The sequence below is a fragment of the Motacilla alba genome, chromosome 19 (assembly GCF_015832195.1).
Source record: "Motacilla alba alba isolate MOTALB_02 chromosome 19, Motacilla_alba_V1.0_pri, whole genome shotgun sequence".
In the NCBI taxonomy this organism is placed as follows: Eukaryota; Metazoa; Chordata; class Aves; order Passeriformes; family Motacillidae; genus Motacilla; species Motacilla alba.
Genome location: NC_052034.1, coordinates 4,014,813 through 4,029,391, shown reverse-complemented (window position 1 = coordinate 4,029,391; position 14,579 = coordinate 4,014,813). Strand labels below are relative to the sequence as shown.

The window sequence follows — 14,579 nt, the reverse complement described above, 5'->3', positions numbered from 1 at the left end:
GAGCATCCCCAAGGAGGCAGCACAGTCCTGTTGGGCTTTGGTCTCTGCAAGGAGGCAATTGCTCTCAGAAAATAGATTAATCTGTGAAAGCAGAGTTCTGTGTGTCGTTTGTGTGCAGTAGCTGTCTTTAGACCCCACTGCTAGTTATTTTGGTCCCAGTCCCGTCACAGCCTGGCACGAGTATGGATTTATCTGGAGGTGCATTGCCCTCTGGTGGCATGAGCTGCTTGGGGAGGAAGTGCCACAGTGAGCCAGTGCTCCCTGCTCTGTGGGAGCAGCATATATTGCAGATAGTGTTAGAAGCTGCAGTGAAGCCAATGACTCAAAGAAACCCACAGCAGCCAATAACGTTGTAGAAGTTTTCCATTGTCTACTGGGATTGACGTCTCTGTGCATGGAAAACCCCTGTGGAGGATTTGGCATCAGTAATAGGGATAGCAAGCTTAACAATACTATTTCACAGAGAGAAAAATAGACAAAAATATCACCTAGCATAATTTTCTATATGTTTCTGTCCCTGTATTGCCTTAAAGTAGCAAAAAAAATGATGGTGCTTCAGCTTTCATTGGTTCCTGTAGCAATATGTGCAGTCTTGGCACATGAAAATCACAGGTCAAGCACCAGCAGTGAGACCTTGGTGAGGTTCCAGTCACTTGGCAGTGACTCAAGGGCAAACATGTGGGTCCAGAGGGAGACACATCATTCTTTTGCAGGGGTATTTTTTGGGAAGAGAGGTGATGTTCTGTTTTTATAAGAACTAAGAGTTGTGAGTTTTCTGGTGTGGGTCCCTCAGTGGTGTCACCTGGTGTTTGCTGGCATGTGCTAACTGAAGTTGGCAGCCAGAGAAAGGGCAGGTATGTGCACAAGATGAATGTCTGCATTTATATGCACAAATAAATGTGTAGCCTGTGGCAAAGTCAGTCCCTGGTGTTCAATAATAAACCAGATTCCAGAAGTTAGTGTATGCATGGAAATCTGCTTCCTTTTCAGCAGGCTGCCTTTACTTTTGGTGGTGCCCATCATCACCAGAGCATGTGTGTCATGTCCAGCCCTGGAGTGAGGAGGGAGTAGCCAAGCCCCGTGGATGTGAAATGTTGTTTGTATTGCACCAGCAATGAGCATGTCCCAAGAGTGTCTTTAAAAGAGTTCAGATTTAGTCATTTCCTTCCCACATGCCTCAGACACTTCATTTTCAGAGTGGTTTGAGTGATGTCACTTTAACAAAGTGTCAGGCCTTTCAAGTGAAGTTCAGTTGCACCAAGTCCTGTGTGTTACACTGTCACTGAAAATGGTGACACGCTGAAGACATTGAGAAAGGAGGGTTCTACTTAGACAGCAGGAGAGGAAAACAACAAGCAGAGCATTTTAAAGAGCTAATGTTAGAGAAGGCACCTTCTTCCTCCACTGCCTTTGTGGCTTTCAGCAGGAATAGTGAGCAGGGCTGCTCAGTGCACAGTCTGTCACTCACCTAGAGTAACAGGCAAGTAGAGAAGGAGTTTCTGAAAGCCCCAAATGGCTCAGGAGATGACTCATGCTGGAGCAGATTGTTTCCTCAATTCCAGATGAAATTGCTTTGCATATTCCCTGACTCAGGCAAGAGAGTGCTTACAAGTACAAGGCTCTGCCTGGTGCCTTCAGCACAGACCCAGATAACACCTCTTGGCCATGTTGCTGCTGACAGCAGGGAGATGCCAGTGAGCTGTGCTGAAAGTCTTGGCTCCTGCTTTTTCCCCGTTTGGTCTTTTTTACTGAGGCCAAAAGAAGCTTTTTCAGTGCTGGCAAGAAGATAAGGGGTAATGGTTCTCCACCTGACTGCAGAGATTTCAACAAGAAAGGCTTTCATCCCTGTCTGATGGGTGTCAGGAGGCCATAGTCCTGGGTTTTCAGTACTTACAGTGCTGATCCCAGTGCCACTACCAAAGTAGTCTTAGAAACCAATTTGGAACAGTCTTATGGGGGAGAAATTGGAGTTGCCAGCTTGCATATCATCTAGCTAATAATCTGCCACACAGCTCAAACAGCACTGCCTATGTCCTTCAGCCACACACCCTGGAAAAATTATCACAGCAGTGAAATATGAGAAATCCAAATTAGGAAAGGGGTAGATAGGAGGTGATAAATACATGAGCTAAGAAAATCTGGCCAGTGAACATTAGAGAGGAAGCTGAATGTGGGCTTGTGCATTGAATCCCAGAGAAAACAGCAGTCATCATCATGATCATCATTAGATTCAGCTACAAACAGTGAAGGTCACCATAAGCTGTTTTGGCAGGCTGTACCTAAAGGTGCTTTCCCAGTAGGCATCTACGGAAGCTGTAGACTCTTAGTCTATGTCAAGCTGTTGGTATCAGTGCAAACTTCAGATTCGCATCCCTCAAATTTCATGTATTCACCAGGGAACAGGGACCAACACCCTCCAACTGGTGTTCACCATGCTTTGGCCTGTGTGGGTCTTTGAGACTTAACCCTTAAAAAATTCACCCTTTCGTATTCAGAACAGACTGCGTGTCCATGGACATCTGATCTAGAGCCAGTTTCCTGCACAAATGCAGGAAAAAGCCCCTCAGCAGCTGTTACAGGTCCTCCAGAGGCTGTGCCAGTCCTGCTGCTACAGACTGTCTCTTTTTTTCCTTCCTAGATTGAGGAGGAGATGCTGGCGTTGCAGAACGAGCGCACCGAGCGGATACGAAGCCTGCTGGAGCGTCAAGCTCGCGAGATCGAAGCCTTTGACTCAGAAAGCATGAGGCTAGGTTTTAGTAATATGGTTCTTTCTAATCTCTCCCCCGAGGCGTTCAGCCACAGCTACCCGGGAGCTTCTGGCTGGTCCCACAATCCTACTGGGGGTGCAGGACCTCACTGGGGTCATCCCATGGGTGGCCCACCGCAAGCTTGGGGCCATCCAATGCAAGGTGGACCTCAGCCATGGGGTCACCCCTCGGGGCCCATGCAGGGGGTACCTCGAAGTAGTGCTATAGGGGTCCGCAACAGCCCCCAGGCTCTGAGGCGGACAGCTTCTGGGGGACGGACGGAGCAGGGCATGAGCAGGAGCACAAGTGTTACTTCACAAATATCCAATGGTTCACACATGTCTTATACATAACTTAAACAATAACTGAGGGTGGCAATTCCACTGGAGCTGTCTGCCAACAGAAACTGCCTACAGACACCAGCCCAGCAGCCTCCTCAGTGCGGTGCTGACGTGTGGAAGCTGGGTGCACATGGAATATTGTATTCATTTTGTAAAGCATTACGTTTTGTGTTTACTAACTGGGATGTCATAGTATTTGGCTGCAGGGTTTTGGGGGGGTGGTTTTTGGTTTTTTGTTTTGTTGTTGGGTTTTTTTTGTTTTGTTTTTTTGTTTTTTTTATGTTTTGGAGGGGTCTTGGGAGGGCGTCTGAGAAGTATATGCAATTAGTCAGAAGAGTTGGCTGGTGGTCATCACACTGACAGGAGAGAAGGGCCTCAGACTGCCCTCATCATGCCATCCATGTAGGAGTTTGAGGGAGAATGGAGACCTCTTCCCATGTCCATGAATTTCGATCTGCCACCCTGCAAAAACCAGGCAAGCTGCCTTTCAACCAACATCCAGGGGAGGAACAGCTGGATCTTCTGTTCCATTTTTATTTGTCATTAAATTGGATAAATTTCTAGGGTATTGCCTCTGCCAAGAGGCATTTTCAAAGAGTTGTAGGTGAGGAAGAAGGTGAGAAGAGAGGCCAAGAGACACCAGGGCTCAACAGGGCCCTTCTACCCAAGTGTGCGCTCCGTGTCGTGTAAGAAGTGATGTTCTGTCAGAAGGCACTGGTCAGCTTCCCGAGAACTCTGTAGGTAAACCTGTCTGGGGGGAACAGGCTAGGAATGTTTGAAATGGTCTATCTGCTTTGGCACTCCCTGACTGTGCTGCTGGTAGCTCAGATGAGGTTGGGTAGAGGAGCGTAAGTAATGCACTTGTACAGCTAATACTGTGACATCTCATTTTAGCTAAGCATCAGAATAATTCTTGGAGCCCAGCGTAGTCCTTTTTGCTCCATTCAGAAATGTTTAGACTTTCAGCCAATCAGTCGCAAATGCCAGAGGTGTTTTGAAGGATGCCATAGTCACAAAATGCCATTGATCGGGTTTTTCATTATTACACTACATCCACCAATTTATTACCTTTTTGGCTTGTTGCAATTTCCTGTTTACATGTAGCGTGTAGCCAACTGTTGAAATGTTTAGTTGCCATGGTGTACCAGGAGGAGCTGAGCCAATGACTCTTTCCCAGCTGATCACTAACCCACATCACCACTGTAGATCTTGCTGCATGTGAGGCTCCTTTTTTATTATCTTCATTGCTGCAATACTTCACAACTTTTACAGTCCCTAGAGATGCTGTGATATTTCGGCAGCGTATCATGCCATGTGAGAAGGCACTGCTTCCAGAGGGCTCATTGGAGCTGCTGTACTACTGAAAGGAAGCAAAGGAGGTTGTGAAATCCATACAGTGATAAAAGGTCAGGGAGTCTTATAACTGAATGACTTTGTTGGCATCGTGTCATCCCTTAGTGCTGGGAACCAGAGGTGCCCCCATGCTCTCGTGCCAGTGCCAGGACGGTCTCGGTCAGCCAGGACTGTGGGAAGAGCAGGTAGATGAAGTTTGGTTTGAGGCAAAGGTTTCCGTCTTGGGGACTGACCAGCCAGGGTTCTTTGTAAATGTTTTTCCTTGCACACTAATCATCTTGAAGAAAACACTAGCTGCTAACTCTAGGATTTGCCTTTAATATGTTTATAGGGCTCAAAAGCGAGGTTTTCCGAATGTGTTTGTCCACGTGACATATTTATATAGTAAATAGTGTCTCGCTGCTGTTCAGTACTCGACAGGGCAGCATTCTTTCGTTAGCTAAGTTAACATCCACTCCCAATCCTCAACTCTCCGCCAGTGTCCGGTGAATCCACCTGGGATTTCTAGCATTGTGATGTAGCGTATCACTCTAATTGAAGATGGAAACTCTACCAAAACATGTTTGAGCAGCCCCTTTTTCAGGAGTTTTGTTGTACTAACAGTTGACAGAAGCCTGGGAGGAGGCGTGGGTCCCATGGAGGTGCCTCTGAGTGCTCCTGGGGGCAAGTGGTGACTGTGAATTGTCCTGTCCTTTCCTCTGCTATGTTTTTATGTGGAATTGAATGTTTTGGGGTCACTCTTTTGCAGTGTTGTTGAAATGAATCGAAACTCGTTTAGGGAAGGTACTTGTGTTTTCCTAGGTTTGGAAGGAGAGACAAAACCAAAATGAAAGGCCGAAATTGTATTGGGGTTCACCATGTGATTGTGGAGGGTGTGCCCAGAGCATGGTGCTAACACAGCATTTTGAGTTCAGCTCCTCTATCCCAAACAGCAGCAGCTACAGTGGGGACAGGCTATACCTGCAAGTGGAGTGGGTTCATTCTTCTGCTTCTGTTATGGTTTGAATTTGGTCAAAGTCTCTGGCTTAAATTGAGCTACTTCAACAGAATTCTCTCAACACATCTATTTGTGTAATGTCAAGCATGACTGAATGCTGAATCCAAATGATGGCTATCCCATATTGGCTTTTTTGTATTCAAAAAGAATTGTGTAGTAACCATTTTTACATGTATATCATGTGCAGACCTGGACTATTCCAACAAGTTAATATTTTAATTAAAATAGTTTGCAAAAACTGATTCAGATCAACTGGTCTAAATGTGTGTGTCCCTGTTTGTACGTGGGGGAAGAAAAGCTGTCCCAAAACTGCCTGATCTCGAGAGGAAGCACCTCTTACACAGCTGTAGCCAGAGGAACTCAGGGTCAGGCTGTGCCTTGGAGGTATTTGAGGAGGCCCTTGGTGTTGAGAATTTTAATGTATCTCAGGTTTATTTCTGAGATACATGAACAACTGTGCACTAGAGAGATGCAAACACTCTCTGAATCAGTTTGCAAACTCTTTATTTTTAAAAGTAAAGTGTTTTAAAAAGTAAGGCCAATTGCTCCATGTTGTGCTCATTGCAGTCATGCCCTAACTCGGTTTTAAAATTACTGTAATCTGTAAATTGTGGAAACTACTCCAGTACCTCAGCAAAGATGTTCTCTTGCATCTCTTACGTTCATATTTAACACTGGGGAACTCTTCTGTGTGGACTACTTGCAAACTTTATTGCGGTATTTTTAAATCACCAGCTTGACCCCTGAAATCTCTTTTCTGTGGTTATTTTTCTCTCCCCTCTGCAAAGACCTGAAGTTATGGTGTAGCTTAGCCCAGAGATTGGAAAAAAAACAGAGTAGCCAGCATTTTTACCTCTTTCTGATTCAAATTTCCTTTGATTTTGTTTAAAATCAGTGAAAGGGACCACATTTTCTTTGTTTTCCATGGTCCCAGGGAGCCAGCAGCCACCTCTCCCTTCCATGTTGAACATACGTGCTTTCTTCCTTGGATGCAGCACTGAAATGGAGGCCACAGCTCTGTTTCACCTGCATTCCCTCCAAGCCTGTGAACTTCAAAGAGGTCGAACAACTAAATACGTGGTGTGATACCAAACTTTCCACAGAAAAATTCCCTGCAGCCATTACTTGCCTGGCTTGGGGCCAGGCTGGCATCGCTCTGTGTCCCACCCAGCCCTCCTGCGCCAGAAGAACGGGCACTGCACACTCGCTGTGACCTGCACGGGGGTGCAGCCAGGCCAGTCCTGGGGCTGTGCTGTTGTTTAAACCCCCAGGATCCCTCTCCAGGCTCCCAGTCCCTCGACCCTGCTTACGTGCCATTTCTTGAGAGGCAATAAATCCTATCGTACCACTGTCTACCATTACTCTGTTGAATACGCACATCTCTCTGGATATATATATGGTATCTCATTTGTATATATTTATATACTCTGTATGTACGTGTGTGTGTGTGGGTATAGGTGCACACACACCTCACGCTGTGCATTTCTGTCAGGGCACTTCAGTTCTGCTGTTCTTTAGCGCTCCTGTTTGTGAGCAAAAGCAACTCCTCAGCAGGGCTCTCGGGGCGAGGGCACAGACGTGGCACAGGCTGTGCTAGGGCTGAACCCTCGCTGGAGTGCAGCCCTGGTAATTGCAGCTTGCTTTTTCTGGGGCATGAGAGGGTAGGTAGCTGCTGCGGGTGTGCCGTGAAAGAGAGAAGGGAGCTTCCTGAGGGTACCAGAAAGTCACAAGGCAGCAGAGAAGCAAACAAGATGGTTTAGCGGTGGAGGCAATGTAGGGATCTGCTGGGGAGGCGGCGAGTGGGCCGGTGAAGTGCTCAGCAGGCTGAGCTCAGAGTCCCCAGCTGCGTCTCGCCACGAAAGATCACAAGCCCGGCACGGTCTTGGCTCGCTGCACCGGCACTGGCTTTTGGCATTCCTGAGGTGGAGCCCCTGCTAGCTCTGAACGCTGACTGCCTTGGCATGTGGCTGATACCTGGAGGTTCTTAGGTTGTGTGGAGGGGCAAAGAGAAGCTAAATTGGAAGATTTTAAGTACACGTGTGTGTTCTTACAGACTTACGGTCTATACATCCATATATACACACAGATGCTCGTGGTCCATTCTTTATTCTGCTTAGGCCTGTGTGCTTCGTCACTTGAGTCCAGCCAGCAGCACACAGCCTCGTTCCTCTCCTGGGTGCTTGCTCTGCAGTTCTAGTAAATCTTGCCCTGGTCTTTATCATAGTAGAGGGGTGAGTGCCATGCTGGACACCACCAGCTCCTCAAGCTGTGAAGACCCTTCTGACCTTCTCCTTTGTCCTCTACAGACCCCAGCTTAGGGAGGCATTTGACAGTTCAGGGGATAAGCGGTTCTTGCATGTGTCAGGTCATGCATTTCCCCCAAGGACCCCCCGCCAGCTCAGCAGAGTGCCAACCCTGGCTTCTCTTCGTGCTGCCAGAGAATTCGGAGGCAATATTCCCCCTGTCCCTTTTGGAAGGTCTCTTGCAAGTTATTTTAGGAGAGACTCAGGTTTGGTTGGGTCATTCTTACCCTTTCCCGAGGAGTAGTGTTGTCTTTACCTGTGCTCCTGCCTGTAGGATGTTCCTACCCTAGTGCTGGCCCACAGTGAGCCCAGAACCACATGCCAAGGACAGAGGAGCAGTGGATACCCAGGCAGGGATGCTGGTCGCTGTCCCTCTGCTGTGGTTGAGTTTGCACTTTTACAAATCGATTGAGCTGAAGTCTTTTGGTGACTGTATGTCATCATATAGGCTTTGGGGCTTTGGAGGGTTGGGGCTTGCTGTTTACAGCCAGAAAATGAGAAAACCTGATAGATCTAGTGGTTTTAGTAAACATCACCCCACCAGGGAGCAGTGGCAGCAGATAACCCAGGTTCCTGTTGCACAATGAAGTTCAGCCAACTGGGGCTGTGATTCTGCCTGTTACATCCCTGCCCCCTTCTCCGGGGGAAGGAGAGCCCTTTGTCAGCTAGAGAGGGACTTAGTAAATCGGATTTGCCAGCAAAAAGCACCTTATAACCACTGAGCTGTGGGTTTCAATACTTGCACTTCACCTGAAGGCTCCCTGGCGGGGAGAAGGCAGTTTTGTTCATGACCATTGGCTCTGCACCTGCCTGGCATCCTCAAAACATCCTTAAGCCATGTCCTAGGGAAGATAAGACCCCAGTACCAGCTCCCGCTCTCCTTGCTTTCTCTGAGTGCACACAGTGAGACCAGGAACCAGGAGGGCCGAGCCTTGCCCCCACAGATGTGAACAAACCCTGGGGGGGGAAATGTCCCCCCACCTCGCCCCTCCGGCCCCCTGCCTCACTCCCCACCCTTGAGTACGGGTACCTCAGAACATGCACAGTTTGAATTTTCACTGACAATTAGTTTAATTATTGTCAGTGAAAAGAATTGTAATTATCTGTAAATATGTAGTTAACAAATTGACCTAGTTTCTGTATTTTTTAAGTTTTTGTACTAAAATTTATAGATACAGTATGTGCCAGCTAGCAAAAAGCTACTGTAATTGCCAGTCGTAGTTCAGCATGCACCTAATCCCTGAGACTTGTCCAGTGATGCTGTAAGGAATTTGTGCTTAAATATTGTGAGCTGGGGAGGCAAACAGCCGCTGGCCTGGGGCTTTTGGCTCCCAGCCTCGGGCTGGCTTTTCCCTGATGGCTGTGTGGAATCTCCTTCCCTTGGGCGTGTGTGCACGGAGGGCAGTGCGAGGGACAGAGCGCTGGCTTCGAGCTTGCTCTGGAGCTGAACTCAATGGGAACCAAGTTCAGGTTCTTTGCTGCAGTTTAATACCGGCTTGTGACTATGTTTTTCAATCTCTCTAGAAATGATCCGTTTTTCCCCTTCCAACTGTTTTTGTCTTAAGCCCGAGTTCATCTAAATCTACTGGAGGAAAAAAAAAAAAAACAAACTAAAAAACAACAAAACAAAAAAAGACTTTGATTTGAGGTCGTTGCCTGCTTTTAGTGCCAGGATCACACATTTCTATGGCAACTCTGAGCTCAGCAGAGTGCAGAAATCAGCGCAGGGTTGTTGACAAGCTGAAGTCGGCGGCCGCTGCCTCTGCACGGCTCCGGCAGAGCCCGACTGTGCCTGGTGGCAGCTGCCAAGGGCGAGTTTGGGGGTGCACTGTGGTGGCTTGTGGGGGTCCCAGTGTCCCTGCCCCGCTGCAGCTGGCTTGCCCTGCAAGACCTGTCGCTGAGTGAGGGGTGGGCTCCTAGGAATGGTCAGGATCTGTGCTCCGTGCCCTGTGGCAGAGGCAAGCCTGTGAGTCAGTAGCAGTGCTGAGCATCCCGGGAAGCTGCGAGCAGAGGAGTCTGAGCGCCGGTGAGGCCGTGCTCTCCGGGTCTGGTTGTCCTGGAGGTTGTAGGGAATGGGAGCTTGTAAGGATTCGAGGATCAGAGAAGGAGAGGCAGACGTGCGCGTACGGGTTTGGCTTTTGGCAAGCAAACCACCCGCTTCCTTTCTTCAGCTTTTCTTCCCTCCTAACCCCCCGCAGCTCTTCCCCCTGCTTTGCTTGGAACAGGAACATTTTTTTTACCTGCCTAGAAACAGCTGAAAGATGGGGGGTGGGGGGGGCAGCCCTGATGTAAATAATTAACGTTGCAAAGTGAAGTGTGTATAACATAAAAGGCTACAGCCCTTTGGTGACTTGTAAATGCTTTGAGAAGGTTGTGGTATGACGTGGAGGGGCCAAGCGACCTGCCCGGCCCCGCAGCCATCGCTGCCCCACCGCCACCGCGGGGCCGGGGGGTCGGGACAGGATGGGGGGACACCCTGGGCCCCCTCGGTGTAGTGGATGGGAGGGTAGCGTAACGTGTGTAATACGGATAGGAGAAGCTGTGTGAGGTGTGTATAGTGTATATTTTTTAAAAATAGCTTGCTTGTGTTGTGAAGATTTTAAAGACAAACTTGAGAATTCTAGCCTAACTATTAACACAAGTTTAACATCAGTTACCCCACTGGGTTCAGAGCCTCTTGAATGTATATTCCTTTTTGTAACCTAAATGACCTATTCTTCTACCAGTCAGCCAGACATCCTATTTATATTTTTAATTTTATATATTACTTTCCATTTGTTTTCATTATTTCCAGCATGTTTCTGGGTTTGGGTTTTTTGTTTGTTTTGGGGGGGGGGGGTTGTTTCTTTTTGCACAAGAATTGTGTGAAGTCAAGGAAATGTTAACTCAAACCTGGTATTTTCCAACCTGTTCCCCCTCCCCTTCCTCTCCTCCACCCCTGTTGTGGTTTTTTTTTTTTTTTTTCTTTCTTCCGCCAACAGTTTGGGATTTTTCTGGGCTGGGATGCAGCGGGTGGGAGGAGGGGATGGCTCTTTTCCATTTGCAGCTTTTGTGCAAATGCCAGGTCTTTTTGCCAGTCAACTAAAAAAAATGCTTCACTTGCTGGTTGCTTTAAAAAGGAAAAAAAAAATTTAAATAAAAAACAAAAATGTAACCTTATCAGTGCGATGTAGACCCCGGCGGGAGGAGGGGAAGTGCACACCTGTAGCCACACACCTCTAGCTTTGGCTGCAAAACAAAAGCAAACCTTTCCTGGTGAGGAGGTGACCACAGGGCAGCTGCTGCCCGACCCCGTGGAGGGTTTGCCGGGCACGAGCTCCGTGTGCGGCCATGCCTTGGGCTTGCTCTTCCCCCTCGGCGACCGCCTGTTCATGTGCACAAACCCAAGAGCTGCCTGCTGATGACAGCAAAGCTGTTGCTGCTTTTCCTCTCCTCCTCCTCTCCCCCTCCCCAAGGAGGTCCAGCTCCCCAGCAAGAGCTCACCCAGCGCCCGGCCCCAGCGCCATGGCCGTTTGCTCTGGGGCATCGTCCAGGAATGGCCAAGCCCGGCCGGCGCCGTGCTGTGCCACAGAGCATTAGATAGAAAAAAACACACACATATCTGCTGTTTTACTATGAACACTGGTCTGAGGTTTCCAGGCTCAGCACCACGGTGATGGGCCACGAAGGATTTAACCAGGGGAATTAAACTCCTTCTTGCTTCCGTGTCTGGTAGCACCAGCTGGTATGAGTGAATCTACAGGTGTGCGTTTTCCTTCTTGTAGAAAATGCCACGAGCACTAACTGGTAAGGCTTAATGTACAGTATATTGTCAGTATTCTGGTATTCTTCTGGTTCAACATACATTATAGCTCATATATAACCTGTATTAATTGTATAGATTGTGCATTTAAAGCTGTTACCAAGTTGTCAGAAAATAAGAGAAGAGAAAAAAAAAAATAAGGTCATATGTAATATTTTGTTTGTAAGTATCCTTTGTATCATAGCAAAGGAAATGTTAAAAAAAAAATCAACTGTAATAAAGTAATTTTAGTACACGGAGTGTCTGCCTGCCTTTGTGAGACCCTGCCCCAGGGGGGCTACCGCGTGTAGGACCTCTGCCAGGTGAACACGGGGGGCTCGACCGGGGGACCACCCCACCTGCGGGGCCGCGGCAACCCCTTCCTCCTCTCCTCCATCCTCAGGAACTCGGCCATGGCCCTGAAATATTCCAGCACGGCCTCGTGGGCCCAGCAGCGCCCCGGCCCCCGCCGGGGGAAGCCGCAGTGCCCCCCGTGCGGGGTCAGCAGCAGGAAGAAGTAGGGGCTGCTGCGGAAGAGCTCCCGGGGCAGGCTCCGGGCCGGGGGGCCGCGCACGGGGTCATCGGCGCTGCACAGGCACAGCACCGGCACCGCCGCCTCGTCCGCGTCGCGCAGGGGCTCGTTGCGCTCCCAGTAGCTCTCCCAGCTGGTGGGGCGGCTCCGAGTCCGGCAGAAGAGGGTTTCCTCCAGCTCCCGCAGCGAGCGGCTGCCCAGGAGCCTGTCCGTGTCCACCACCTCGGCCAGGGCCCCCGCGTACCTGCGGGGATGGGGCGGCCGCCGTGGGCTTGGAGGTGCAGGGATGCTGCCGTGGGCTGGGGGCATTGCAGGGACGTTGCCATGGGCGAGGGGGGACATGGGGATGCTGCCTGGGAAGGCGGCCACAGAGAATGCTGGCAGGGGCTGGGGCGTGCTGCTGTGGGGGTGGAGGGGCACAGGGATGCCACTTGGAGCTGGGGGCTACAGGGATGTTGCCATAGGGGTGCCACCAGCTGGTGTGCCCATGGGCTGCTCGACAGTCCTGGCCCTGCATGCAGGGGAATAGGGGTGACCTCGACTGCCCCAACCCCAGAGTGGCTTAGGAGGGCCATCCCAGCCCCTTGCCAGGGATCCTGGAGGGTCCCCACAGCACAGCCCGGGTGCCATGACAACGGGAGACGGCCGGCACTCCTGCTTCGTTACCGTGACAGCAGCATTTGCAGCGGGAATCGGGAAATAGGGAGGGGGGAGATTCTCTGCTGCCCACCCCCCAGCACCCCATCCCTGCAGTAAGCACTGGACCTTGCTGCACCCACCGGAGATTTGCTGCAGCTCCACCTGTCACCTGTTTGCCCCTATGTTTTGGGGTTTACCCAGATTTTTTTTGGTCCCCATCTGCCCACCTGCAGGGTCCCTTTGCCCCCACAAGCTCTCAGCACCCCCGGGGAAGTGCCCACTTGCTCAAGGCCTTGGCCCAGGGCAGTTTGTCTCCTGTCTCAGCCAGTGCTTGGTCCACTCGAGCCTGGCTGTGTTGGGCAATAGGGAACCCAGACCCCTTGGGAAGGGACAGCAGCAGTCACAGCCCCCAGCCCAGCCCTGGGCTGGCATCACAGTCCTCCCCCAGGGCCAAAGGGAGGGTCAGGTGCTGGGGACAAGGGGCAGTGCAGGGAGAGGGGCCAGCCCCACTCACCCCTCAGGGTCCAAAACCAGACGGGGGCTTCACCAACTCCTCCCAGGAGGAACTGTGACACCCTGCCCCAGATCTCCCAGCTCAGGAACCCCAAGATGCTGCGGCAGCCCCAGCCAGGCTGGGGACACATGTGGTGGCCCAGCTGGCCCCATGGCAGCCGGCTCCAGGCTGGTGTTCATTAACCAGCACGTTTTGCTGCTCTAAGCACCTCTGCCCCTGCACTGGGGCTCCCAGTGTCGGCAGCAGCACCCACCCCATGCACAACCCCAGGGATGACTGAGGGGTTCCCGGGGTACCCCCATCCACCTCCCCAAGCCCAAGGGACTGCACTGACCTGCTCAATCCCTGCTTGAGGTGGAGGAGCAGCGGCCACTCGTAAAGCCAGGGCATCCTGGCCTCAAACCAGTCCCGGCCACGGAAGATGGGGGAGAGGCAGGCGGCGGCGGCCAGGCGGCTGGAGGAGCCGCTCTCGCCCAGGTAGGCGAGCAGCAGCCCCGAGCCCGAGCCCTCGCTGACGGCCAGCAGAGAGGCACAGGGGTGCCGGCACCGCAGGTAGGTCACAGCCTCCCGCAGGTCCCCGGGATCCCCGAAGGGCTGGAGCCGGGGGGTGGTGAGGGGGCAGCCATTGTGGCCCCGGCGGTTGAAGATGACGGGGATGAAGCCCCGCTCCAGCGCCCGCAGCCCCAGCTGCAGCAGCCCCCCCGTCACCTTCCCGGCAGCGTTGGGAATGAGCAGCAGCACCGGGCTGGAGACCCCCCCGCCGCCACCCGCAGCCCCCCACGGCCCCACCAACCAGTCCAGGGCCACCAGCCCAGCGTCGGAAAGCTGCAGGAGCTCACGGGCCACCACCGGCTCCGGCTCAGGCGGCTGCAGGAGCTGCCACAGCATCTGGAGCCGGGGCCAGCACGGCCACGGCCAGCGTCCCCCCCGCAGCGCCGCTGAGCGCCCCAAGCTCCGCACCAGGTGCTGGGCCAGAGCCGAGGGCTTGCACAGCAGCCGGCAGTGCCCCGAGCCCTCCTCGGCCATGAAGGGGATCCCCTCCTCCTCCGCCTCCTCGTCCTCCTCTCCCACGTCTCCGGGCGCCTCCAGCCTCCCTGCCCAAAGGCACCAAGCTAGGAGGCCCAGCCCCACGAGCACCGCGGCTGCGGCCACCAAACCCTCCGGGGACAGCATGGAGGCGGCAGCAGCCTCAGCCGGCAGCCCCGATGGTCGGCGGCTCGCAGAGCGACGGCGGGGCCGTGCTGGGAAAGCCCAGCCCCGGGGCTGGGCAAACAGCAGGGCTGTGCCGGGGATGGCGTGAGCGGCCGCCAGCAGGGCCAAGGGGACTGGGTGAAACGGGAGGGACACGTGGCCGAGCCCTGCCTGGCGCCGC

At 52.0% G+C, this 14,579-nt stretch overlaps 2 protein-coding genes across 3 annotated transcripts in view; one reads left to right on the top strand and one right to left on the bottom strand.

The window, feature by feature from the left end:
- Positions 1 to 11,782, top strand: part of TAOK1 (TAO kinase 1) — a 69,467-nt gene extending 57,685 nt beyond the window's left edge. Inside the window, exon 20 of one of the 2 annotated variants that reach the window (XM_038157854.1) lies at positions 2,639 to 11,782. In XM_038157854.1, the coding sequence (XP_038013782.1) occupies positions 2,639 to 3,100 (462 nt within the window). In that variant the 3' untranslated portion in view covers positions 3,101 to 11,782. The remainder of the gene's footprint in view (positions 1 to 2,638) is intronic. The other variant, XM_038157855.1, reaches the window with a different exon arrangement.
- ABHD15 (abhydrolase domain containing 15) lies at positions 9,303 to 14,522 on the bottom strand. The gene is made up of 2 exons (XM_038157871.1): positions 13,542 to 14,522; positions 9,303 to 12,298 (listed from the first exon to the last, which is right to left on the bottom strand). The coding sequence occupies exons 1-2, from the start codon at positions 14,378 to 14,380 to the stop codon at positions 11,821 to 11,823; spliced, it is 1,317 nt and encodes a 438-aa protein (XP_038013799.1). The 5' UTR covers positions 14,381 to 14,522; the 3' UTR covers positions 9,303 to 11,820.
- Positions 14,523 to 14,579: the final 57 nt, after the last annotated feature.

Excerpts from the sequence above, each read along its gene's own strand:
- ABHD15 (XM_038157871.1), bottom strand. The coding sequence starts at position 14,380 with ATGCTGTCCCCGGAGGGTTTGGTGGCCGCAGCCGCGGTGCTCGTGGGG. Across the intron at positions 12,299-13,541 it reads CTCAAGCAGGGATTGAGCAG|GTACGCGGGGGCCCTGGCCG; the intron begins GTCAGTGCAGTC and ends CCATCCCCGCAG.